Genomic DNA, 12,280 nt, shown 5'->3' with positions numbered 1-12,280 from the left:
GCAGCAGCCAGGCTCTGGTTCAGACAGATCCTCTACTGTGTACCAGCCCCCCCACCCCCCTTCTCCCACTCCTCCCTCAGCAACGTTCTAGGGAGTTCGCACAGTTGTTTCACCTCTTCCCTAACACACACACACACACACACACACACACACACACACACACACACACACACACACACACACACACACACACACACACACACACACACATATACACACACACCCCTTCCCACATCCTCTTGCTGCCTCATTAGCATGCAGGCTCATTGGTATTCCAACAGCTCGCTCTGCTATGATTTGATTAATGAAATATGACTTCCAGTGTGGATCCCTGGTATGGGTGGGGCTATTTGGAACAGTATGGGGCGGGGGGGGGGGTTGCCTGGCGAGCTGGTGCACCATCCTGACAATTAGGTCCAGGAAGTTGTTTTTTTATTCTTGAACACTTGATGATGGGGGTGAAGAGGGAGAAGAGCCAACTAGCATGGCACCCCAGATTATCAGTGGAGGGTTTTGTAGCCGGTTGCCGGGGAAACCTACGCACCTGCACGAGTCAATGCTGCCATCATAGTTTTTCCACCAACTTCAACTTACAAAGTCTCCTTTAAAAAGAGTGTCACCCTTGAACCCCCAAATGGTGTTCATGTGAATGGATTTGCTTCTATTACTCACTTGGCCCCATGTGAATGATGCACACTTGCCTGTAATTGGAGCTATAGCAACCAAAAAGAACCAATTTTCCGCATGAGCAGCTGCTAATGTGAGATTTGCAATTTAATAATCATTTAAACACTCAACATTGACAAGAGCGAAGGAGACAAGCTTTGGGGAACTTTGGAAAGATGGTGAAATAACTTAAAAGTGGTTCATTAGCAAACCTAAAAAAGTGTTGAGCTTGGGGAGCGTTCGCCACAGTGAACGCGTGGATCAGCAGACTTTTTAAACAACTCTTGACATGACGACTGCCCCAATGAAGAGGTCAGAACTCCAGATGACGCTTTTGGTGTTCAGGAGTTGCATCCAAGGGTAGAGACATCCTGGTCTCTACCCTTTTGTCAACACTCATTCAGGATGCAGACTTCAGCCAAGGAGGTGTGCAGAGTTTCATTCAAGGATCTTTTTTAAATAAGTGACATCTATAAATTCATCTGTTTCATGATGAATGATTATGAACTCTCTGCCAATAGTAGAAAATGCATTTAATTAAACATGTGAATCAGAATCAAATCATGCGGCGCCTAAAGATCCCCACCCCTGGTGTGTATAGTAAACAAACTCCTTCATGGATGCATCTGAGCCTGGCATCGCAGCCAGAGCGCAGCGATCCTGCGTGGCACCCCTCGTTGATGAAAGATTACCTTCAGACGAGGATGGCAAAGGGTTTCAAAGGCAACAGTTTGGTTTCTTGTATCAAATTAGAGGCCAGCCGGTGGCTTTGGCACAGTCATGGTTGGAGCAGAAGAGCAGAGGAGCGGAAAAAGAGCCTGGCACAGAATCCCACATGTCCCTTTCCAATTTTCTGTCACTCACATGAAAAACTGCAGAAACAGTGAAAGAGAAGGAGCCACTGCCATCGCCGCCATCCGTTAGCAACCACAACCTCTCCCCTCTATCTTCCATTCAAGTTTGTGTAACTTTGAGCATATTCCTGGCCCCTGGAATGTGAGTAACAAGTGATGCCCCTTCATGTAAGGGTGTTGATACCAAGACGATGTCAAGAATGAACACAAAAGAAAAGGGCAGCTGCTGTGTTCATATCAAACAGGAGAAAGAAAGCAGGCTGAGAGTGAAGCCAGTGTGACGTGAGGAGGTTGAAGAGGGAGGAAGAAAGACACAGTAGCAGCAAAGAGGCCAGGGACGGAAGAGAGGGGATGATGACAAGAGAGTACTGAGGGAAGAGCTTCGGGAATACAGCAACAGGTGGCGGCGTGAGGCGGCGCGGCAGCAGAGAACGGAGGAGATGTATGGCGATGAGGGTCTGTTGTGGAATAAGAGCCGTGTCTCATCTCAGGCTCTCCGCACATCCGCTGAGCCATCAGTCAGTCAGGCCTCTCCAGCACCTGTCTGCTGCTGCCTTCCTGGGGCGGCCATTTCCCTGCTGACAGACTAATACCACAACGCTGGCTGAGGGCTCCACACACAAACACACACACTGCTACACACACACGGCCGTACACACGCTGGAAGATACAGAGGAAGACAGAGATGCATGAGAGATAAGATGGAGAAGGGAGAGGAAGGGTGAGGGTGTTGAACTCCACTGCAGCTCTGCATGATTCACAAGAGGGAAGGACCGGCTATCAGTTTATCAGCTATTAGTTATTAGTCTTGTTTCATGATATTTTCTACCAGCCTGACTACTAAATCCCTCTAGCGTAGTTCTGAGTAACGTTTGATATACTCATTTTTTTAATTTTCACATTTGTTCAGTGAAAGCCTGCTGGGAGATTTGAGACAAATCATTGATGCTTCAGGAGTTATCTTATTAACATGTTGCTTTCTTCCCCTTTTGTGTTTGCACATAATTTTTTGAAAGATTACTCTTCCATTTCAATGGAACACGTATCCATCGATTCCTCATTCGCTGCCCTGGAAAAGTCTTCAAATCCTCTCCATTTCACTCAAGCAGCTCCCACACAAATACAGTTTTTTTTTTATGGACCAGCAGAATTTGCATGGTCACACTGTCCCGTCCTGAACAAGTCACTGATTATCAGAAAATTCCTTCACTAACTGATCCATCAACACACAAATTTGCGAGGACTTGTCGACATGTGAAGAACACACTGACATCAGCTCCACTCTCTAGAAACAGAGCAGGAATTCAGTCTCACCCATGCCTGTGGGAGCCCCGCGAGCGTCCAGAGTAGTAGGAATAACCCGAGTAGGTGGACTCCGTGTCCATGGCCGGGCAGTGCTGCTCAGGCAGCTGTGCTCAGAGGCCGCTCAGTTCGACCGCTGGCAGACACGGCGGAACTTTGTCGGCCTTGTCGAGGAAACGGCGACTGACTGGTTCACTCAGGAGGATGACAGAGGTGGCGAGCTGTTGGCGGACAGGTTTGAGAGGGACCTTGAGGTGAGGAAACATCAATCTGGGGAAGAGGAAGAAAGAAAAATGTGTCAATAAACAAAGACCATTCCAGGCCCAGTCGCTTCTTCATTATCTCTTCTTTTAGGCTATCATGCATTACTGCTCATCAGTGCTTGTGTTTATCTGCCACTACATTAAAATCCCCCTCTGCATCGACACACCCGCATAGTGACAACGCTCTACTTTACAGGAAGCTCTCAGGAGCCTACATTCCAGCTGAGCATGCCAGACGAAAGAAAGGCTGCTAACCGTGAAACAACAATTTACTCTTATTCCCATACGGCAAACAACTGCTCTTCAGATGCGGTTTGGAGTCAGACACGCCGCAAACGATTTAGCGCTGACAAGTTTAGAGAGAAGAAATAAAGCAAGTACGGATAAAAGCAGGGAAACCTCCATGAGACAGAGATGTAGCCACTTGAAGAAAGAAGAACAAACACTATCTGGCCTCCTTTTACCTTCAGCATGTTCGTACAATTAACATATTCATATGTATTCTAAAAGTCCAGTTGTAGTCAACAATGTAACAGGATAAATCAACTTCTTCTGAGGCATCGGGGTTAATTCATACAGACTAAAAAGAAAGACAAATTGAGAGGCGTGTTGTTCATTTACATACATTTATATTCACTCGGCAAACAACGCACCATAATGAAATTCTCCCACCAGCTGTAGCTGCCTATAATTAATATCAAAACTTAAAAATTATATTAACTTTAATAGAGTTGGAGATGTTTTTACATCATCAAGTACAAGAAACAAAATTAAATAAGGCCTGTAAAGACTTTAAGACTGGTCAGGATTATATGAAATTAAGATTCAGTGCGTTTGTTGTGCAAATGTACAGAGGAATGCAAGATGTGGTCCCCAGCTGTTGTAGCACTTATCTGTTCAGACACTGCAGTGTGTATATGTGTGTGTGTGTGTGTGTGTGTGTGTGTGTGTGTGTAAGAGTGAGCAGCTGGTGTGAGAGCCAGTCAAGATGATGCTGCTCTTGTTGGCTCATAAATATTGATCTATGAACGTTAGCTACTTCTTATTTTGGAGCTTAACTATCATTGTTGTAACTCATCTTTTTATTTTAGCTGGGTTTTTTTTTTGTTTTTTTTTAAAGTGCCACTTGCATCTCAACCAAGAAAATCCAGGAAAAGAGACCCAAACACTGCTGGCTGCGTTGCCACTTCAGGTGACCTGCGCCACATTTCTTTAAATCAAGCTGCATTCTTTCCCCATGAGGATACGCAGGCAGGAAAACGTGCAGAGAGTCGTCACAATCTGCAGATGCAAAGTAAACCGAAGCATCAAATAGATTGAGATACCAAAAGACCGTTAAAACCAACATGCCCCTGTAATGCAATACACATTCCTTGAGTTGAAAGACCGCATTAAGGGGAAAGACGAAACGATAAGAGGCAGTTCACCGTGTGCTCTTGATCAACAATATCAGAGGAAAGCTGCCTGCTGTGGAAAGTGAGGGGTTTGATAGTTTTTTATGGCTTAAAAGACTCTAAAAAGAGCACATCTGAATGAGTGCACACAGGGAGAGGGACAAATACAAAACATGAATCATTGAGAGCTTCAGGCAAACTTTTAAATAGTTAACACACACCCACACACACCTAAAGTGCTCTGGGCAAGATAGAAGATGAAGATGAGATACACAATAAGTTAAAGATGAACTCAAAAAGAGACCAAAACCAAAAAGCATAAAATAATCATCAATGCTATTAATTACCAATATAGCTGAGATTAAACCTGAATGGATATCAACCAGAGGGCTTAAAAACACCTCCCCTGCCCATCCTCCTCCCCTTCTCTGTCAGGACAAAGTCTGAAGCTGCAGCTCTCCGTCTGCCATCAGGCTGAGCTTCCAGTACAAACCCAAAGATTTATGGCTGATTTATGGCTGCAGTCACCTTCAAGGTGATGAGAAATTGAGCAAGCATCCCCCTTCCCACCCTCCCTCCCTCCCTCCCTCCTCCTCTCTTCATTCAGAACTGGGCCAGAAACAGTTGCTTCTCCAACTTCAACCCACAAACTTCTCTTATCTTCTACTTGGATGGAAACACACATCACTGGGTCCAGAAATACACTCCGGCAGGAAAACACTTGTGAGGTGTGTTGTGTCGGCACATCTGTAAGTGACTAGTGTGATGGTGTGTCTGTGTGTGTGTGCGTGCGTGCGTGCCTGCGTGTGCGTGCATCCTTGCGTGACAGTCACTGTCGCCTGAAAGTGCTTTGAAGGTTGCGTAACTGCATATTTGTATATACTCATTCTGCAAATCATTTTAAATGCATGAATCGTCCTCACACGGTGACAAATCCTCACACAACTGGTTCTCCAGTCTCACCGGCAGAATGACTGATCCTGACTCTTCCTGCTGAATACTCAAAGTTCCCCCAATACAAAACGGGTTTATTTCCTTCAGAGGATTTTTCTGTGGTCAAGACGGGAGATGTTTTTCAGGGTAGTTTGACACTGAACATAACATTTATAAAACTTAAAATCAATACTCAGAAAAGTGCATTTTGTTCTCCAAGTACTCACAAATAGGTGGCTTGTGCTCACAGAGATGCTTTTCCTCCCCCGCATCGTTTCTCTGTGGCTCCAGATTGCAGAAAGAGCCAGCCACGCGTATTTAGCTTGAAGCTAGTAGAGACTGACGGCTGACAAAAGCAAAACTGTCCAAGAAAAACCAATTTTAAAAACTCAAGTGCATCTTCCAGGGATGTTATAGTTAGTTTACCTAGTTTGTAAACCGCTTTGTCAGAGGCAAAATACATGTTATTCACATTTTTAGGGGAAGTATGGATTTAAATGTGGAGCAAGTCACAGAGCAAGCTAGGGGTCATGATGCCGACAAGCAGTCTAAGACTTCTGTATGGGAACTGACTTTGGGTAAATAGATCTCTGACCAACTTGAAAGAAAAACTTTAGATTTAGGCCTTAAATTGAGAACAGATTTGCATCCTCAACAGTGGCAGGTGGACAAAATAATTAATGTCTTGCCCAGACCGCGAAGCAAGCTGGACAATATCACAGAGGCATTTCCATCACCTGCTTTAATCCTCTTAAAGGCGAGGGCGCGCGGCTCAATGAGAGATTAATAGGGGTAAATGAGTGCGTGGTCCAGGTTCAGGCAGAGTGCATCCTGAGTTACAAGCAGCAAGGTTAAAAGATGCTCCGGTAGATTTCCACGCCGTCTGCTTCCACATCGTCTCAGACCGTTTCAGACGAAAACTGAACTCAACGTCAGGCTGCCAGTCCACCCAGAGGCTCTGAGGTCTCCATGGAAGTGAAACAGGATACGTGGGAGTTCTCACATGTGGTTTATGTCGCTGCTATGCCAGAGAAAATTGGTGAGCGGAGCCACTTCAAGTCTGAAATAAGAAACCCCCCCCCCATTATGGAGAGAAGGGAGGGACTCCAAATAATCCAAGACCCCTGCTGAGCTGCCAGTTTGTCCTTGCAAACACTGGCAACAAGAAGCAGGAGAGGAGGAGAATTATATCACCGCAGTCCAGAATGAAGGGCCCAGGCTCCATCAGGGCTACATGAGTCTCTGTCAGAGCAGACTCCCGTGTGCCAGTCCAGTCCATGAGATAACACAACCCCCGCAAAACAAGCAGACCTCAATCCTATTATTACATGGGAAAACACAGAAACTCCCATGCAAATACACAGGAGCTAGCAGGTGTAACAACCTGAGCGTACACCTGAGGAACAACCAGAGAATAAACATCCAGGGGCCTGAACGGGGAGTGTCAACAGACTAGCCCGAGAAAACACACTTTCATCTGCGAGCACTGTTTCAGAGCAAAGTTACACGACTGCAGACATCTGCTGTCACACGCCGCCGCCGCTGCCGCAGCAGCAAAGGAATCATTGCTGCAAGGCTGCACCTCACACATCACATCCAATAACAGTAGTCACCACTTGGCAAGACTCTGTGGAAAGAATGGAAACAGCTACAGAACAGCCGCTACTGTGGAGCTGTTAGCACAGTACGAAGTTTAGCACGTCATAGATCAATATTAGCAAGAGTTCTGCTGCTCACACTGGACCTGCTGGTGCCACAAAGAGTTTGACATTCCACTAATCATTGCTGCTCCAATTTGAGAGATTGCCACAATAGATGAATATTCACCTGCTCGTTTCTGCATCATCTGACAAACAAATAAATAAACACAGACACCCATGAAGAGACAAACCGCCTGTGCAGATTTCCAACTTTTTTTTGGGGGCTGTTTTCATTTGTTCTCGCACCAGAACACAAACAGAGTTCTCTTGGTTGGTCATTTTGTTCGCAATAGATTTGATTGACAGGTGTCATATGAGGATTGATTTAATTCCTTAATACACACACACACACACACACACACACACACACACACACACATACACACAGCCACCAAACAGGCTACAGTCAGTGACCCTCAAAGTTCCTGCCCTGCTCATGAACCTGTGAGGACCCACTTACTGTACGAGTGGGAGTGAGCAAGACACGGCGAGGGGCGGCGTCCAGCCTTCCTGTGTAAAGCAGCAAATTAAGCATCTAATGAACCAGATAGGCCGTTGTGTTATGTTTTCATCTGAAACCTCCTTTCATTCAAGCCATTCATCCGTTCTTTCTTTTGTAGACAAGAAGTGGAAAGCCCCCGTCGCTCTTTCACACCCCAGCAGTGATTCATTCTGATCGCCAACAGACTTTCATGGCTTTTCTTTTGATACGTCCAGCAATCAAACATCTATCACTGATGGGCTGAGTCCCCAGTTAATATCTGCATGGGAATAACCTGGCAACAGCAAAAGAGCACAACTCAAATTATTGACAGGACACTGCTTGTACAAATGCTAAGATGCTTAGAAGCTCATTAGCTTTTAGAGATATAACCTGTTTACTCTGTAACAGATGGCTTCACTTGAAAAAAAAAAAAAACAGGGAATAATAATCCCTTCGTAGTTTATTCGAGATTGTGATATTTGACTTTCAATGATGGTCTTTTGCTATCCATAAAAAAATGACATTGGTTTACCCTGTTGGTCCAGAGATCAGCTTGCAGCTGACCGCTACTATCACACACACACTAGAGTGAACTGCACACTGTAATAAAGAACATTATTACATGCAAAAGGGTGACTTCATTCCAGCCAGAGCTAGCGGTGTGACTGATGCAGTCACAAGACGTGCAGGGACACGAGGGAACATGAAAACAAGGCGCTGGGGAAGTCTGGCCCCATCACATGTTTGCTGTGTAGCTGTTCATGACTGTGCAAATGAGGGTCATTACTTCTGTGGAATTCAATAGACATTCCAGACTGTCACTGGATTCAAGCTGGGATACCCAGCCAGGTCTGAACGGAACCAGAAAGGCAGCTGAGGACTGTTAAACAGAGTTTCCGCCGTTAAAAGCTGCCTGTAGTTTCAGTTTAGTGATGCCGGCTGGATTCACGTCAGCTTTTACCTGTTGCATTTTGTTTCTAGGCAACTACACTTTGAGCTGGTGGTCAGTCGACTGACCAGTTTCCTGCTGGCACTCACGGCTGGGAGCACTTGTCATAAAGCAAGTTTGATGGGTTTGAACATAAATCTTTGGACGTAGACGTGTCAACAGCTCAGCTATTAACCAATCAGAGCACCGGAGAACTGTGAGGTCATCGTTTGTAAAGTAGAAATGAAGTAAAACAGTAACGTATAAAACTTTACTTTCTGTGGTACTCACGTCAGAAATAAGCTTTTTACGTAACGTTGTGTCCACTCTATAATTAATACAAGCCTTCGACAAACAGAAGTGATGACTCCAGTTCATAACAGTGCTGAACTTCTTTCACCTTACACAGGATTCCTAACGCTCTCGTTCTTGTAAAGTTTTTACAAGCGTTAATACTTCTAAATTAAAAAAGTAAATAAAAATCACTCAGCTGTCTTTGAATATCAAAGAATCTACTTCCTGTCTTATTAGCATTTGTCACATTTCTGATAGGCAGACGTTTTAACTTGAATTAGTAATGACTGAGCTAGTTCAGCACTTTAAATGCGAATCTGAGAATAATTAAAGCAGTTAAACAACCAGCAACTACTTCTCTGTGCTAGACGACTGTTTATTCTGTTTCACATCATAACTTGATTTTCTAAGAGCTTATTTCTCTTCATAAATGTGTCATGTAAGAGCAGCAGAGTCAGTGAGACTCCTGCAAGCAGCACCAAGTTAATCATTTCTTGATGAGCTCATGCTGCAGCAGCACCTGCTCGACACATGCCACCAGTTTTATAAGACATTAACAAGCACTTTTAAACCACATGGAATAAGTTGCAGCTCTCGAATCGTTTCTGAGCTGGACCAGTGTTGAGAGAGTCAACATATAGGGACTTTCAGTGAGGACGGACGTGTAGAAGCTGGCGGAGCTCCTGAGCAGGGTCCAGCCTCTACCTGTGACCCAGGCAGGCGCTCCTGGTGCCAGGAAACTCCCTGGTTTCACCGTGGCCTCCAAAGTCTGCCTCTTTTCTCTCCCTCACTCTACTATGACGGCTACGGACAACAACAACGCACCAACAGACGGGGGTCTAGTATGTGGTTGGTTTACTAATTGTTTTCTGCGGCTGGGAACTGGGGGGGGCTAACGCGTATCCGTCCGCGTCAACTCTGCCGCCGCAGGTTACAGTTGAGCTGCGGCGCACCAGATCCTGTCGACCCGGTATGAGACTTTCCGCTTGTTCCCACTATGTTAGACTGTTTCTGTCACTGGAAAAAAAAAACCCCGTTGATGTAAAACACACGACGTGATATAGGCCCACAACAAACTGGTTAACTTCAACGGCTTGGGTTGGCTAGTTAGTTTGTTAGTTTGTTAGTTAGTGCCTCCGTGTGACCGCAGTTCGAGGGCATTCAAATGAAGTTGAAGCCTTTCACACAGGTAGACAGCAAGGGCGTTTACCCGGGTCTTTGCTAATAAAACACACACCAACACCGAGCAACAGTCTTTGTGCGGTGTGTGTGTGTGAGTGTGTGTGTGTGTGTGTGTGTATGTATAATAAAGGGTGGGCACCTACATGTTTGTAGGCTCCGGGACTACAGACAGGACATTCTAGCCTGGAAGACACAGAGCTTCTCACAGCCGCTCACTAACATGTGCTGAATATGACTTACACCTTCTCCTGCCTTATTAAAACACAACTCACCTTTTATCGGTGGAGAAATCATTCCCGTAGCTGACAATTTATCCAGAGGTTTTTTTTTTAAAAAAAAAAAGAGTTGCCCCGGAGCGCACGGGAGGCTCCAGTAGGAAGCAGTCCCTGGTAACCGGAGGAATCACCCTGGCAGTCAGGAATCTCACAGGGGGCAGTGCTTTACAGCATGCGGGGGGTGTAGTACAACAGCTGGACGCTAGGGGGGTGTCTTCAACCGAGAGGAGCCTGAGTTTACCGCCGCCACTGCCACAAACACCGAGGAAAAGGGAATTAGTGTGTTGCATAGCGGCAAAAAAAAAAAAAAAACAACAAAAACCATTATAATAATATGTGTAATTGTAGCCATGTTCCATTTAGGCGGTCCAGGCCTCTGGTTAGGCTCACTAGAGTTGATCAGTTTAATTATGGTCCTATTCTGTGACACTAAACAGAGCAGGACCATCATTTATCTGATCAATTCACATGTTCATATTTACCTCATTACAGTTTCTCAAAAATGACATCAGAAAATGTAAAAATATAGATTCCATATACATCCCCGTTTCCCCCTCCTGGATTTATATCATCATGAAAAATCTGAACGTTTTTGAAAAGTAAATAAAGCCAGAACCTTTTTTTTTGGGGGGGGGGGGGGGGGGTCTTGGAAATTATACTTCACAAGTAGCTGAATATAAGATTGGTTCAATTAAGACAAAGAAAAAAAAACTGTCCTTTTTTTTCTAATACTGATATACGTACACATGCGTGTTGTTGTTATATCAAAACATGGTAATTACATTTACTATTCTGGTAAATTTTTACACTGATTTCACTGTTTATTTTTATGTATAAACAGACTTTTCACAGAATGAATGGTCTTGAAAAATGTCCTCAAAGATGTGGAAATATAGAAACATAATGGAAATGCAATGGTGTGTGTGTATACGTACTGTATGTCCTATGCATACACACAAACACACACTACATATTTTTTTCTGTCCTGCATCATCATAAAAATGTTAATAAATGCACTTCGCAAAGACACTTTCCAGCAGATCCACATTCAGCTGCAGTAAACATAAAGATGCAAAGAGGACTTATGACCATGTGTGACGTGCTATGAGTAAAGACACCATGCGTACACGCACACATGAGGAGTTTGTCGCAGCTCGTTCGCTTGCATCAACAGTCGCTAGTCACTCACGCAGAGGAAGAACATAAAAGAGAAAGACTGATAACAATCTGACCGGGACACAGTCGCTGACAGAGGAACAATGAAGTCACTGAGGTGTTGAAGTGTCCTCTTAGAAAGAGAATGTAAACTTGCTTTTCTTTCAAATAACTTCTCCCAGAAAGTCGTAGAAACATACGTGTCAGCTACGTGAGACTGAAACCGCTGCCTTTTGAGTTGAGGGGAGATTTATGATGAAAGGGAGAAATGCAACAGTCGCTAAGAACAACTTGACTTTTTTTTTTTTTTTAAATAACTGACCGATTTTACCTCATATTCCTTTAAGTACTGAAATTCACTCGTTTTTTTTCCCCACAAGCATCAGCTGATTTGATGCATTTATATTATATCAAAATATCCTCAGCAGTTTGCAGCAGGCACCTTTAACCTCTCTGAGTATATGTGGTTGTAGAAACACACTTCCGATCAACTGACTGGGTTTTTCTCCCTCTATTGTGTCCTGAGACAAAGGGGACACAGGCCAGTTCATCCAGACACCAAACACACATGAAAGTTCAAACCACAAGGCATAAGATGCCTCCAGCAGCTACATGGTTGTGTATGAATCAATATTTTGTCCTTCTTTACACCCCCTCCTCTCCCCAACACACACACACACACACACACCCCCTCACACACACTCTTAGATATAACTCATGCCCTCCAGAACACAATGGAGGTCATGACTGGTACACGACCCCGCTCCATCCCCTGTGGAGAGCCAAATAAACACCACCGCGGTGTAAAGGATGGGGGATGGAGGAGAGGAGGCACGTTTGATTCTTTATC

General features: G+C 44.7%; 1 protein-coding gene across 3 annotated transcripts in view; it reads right to left on the bottom strand.

The window, feature by feature from the left end:
• LOC147272687 (vang-like protein 1) overlaps positions 1–12,280 on the bottom strand; it is a 40,351-nt gene that overhangs the window by 24,855 nt on the left and 3,216 nt on the right. For all 3 annotated transcript variants that reach the window (XM_086199737.1, XM_086199724.1, XM_086199707.1), the window contains exons 2-3: positions 10,273–10,524; positions 2,835–3,092 (exon numbers count right to left, since the gene is read on the bottom strand). In XM_086199737.1, the coding sequence (XP_086055863.1) occupies positions 2,835–2,905 (71 nt within the window). In that variant the 5' untranslated portion in view covers positions 2,906–3,092; positions 10,273–10,524. The remainder of the gene's footprint in view (positions 1–2,834; positions 3,093–10,272; positions 10,525–12,280) is intronic.

This window comes from Aulostomus chinensis, chromosome 1 (genome assembly GCF_037954235.1).
Source record: "Aulostomus chinensis isolate RoL2024-O1b breed Wild chromosome 1, RoL_Achi_v1.0, whole genome shotgun sequence".
NCBI classification, from domain to species: Eukaryota; Metazoa; Chordata; class Actinopteri; order Syngnathiformes; family Aulostomidae; genus Aulostomus; species Aulostomus chinensis.
Note: the sequence above shows the minus strand (reverse complement) of the source record. Positions and strands in the feature narration are given on the sequence as shown.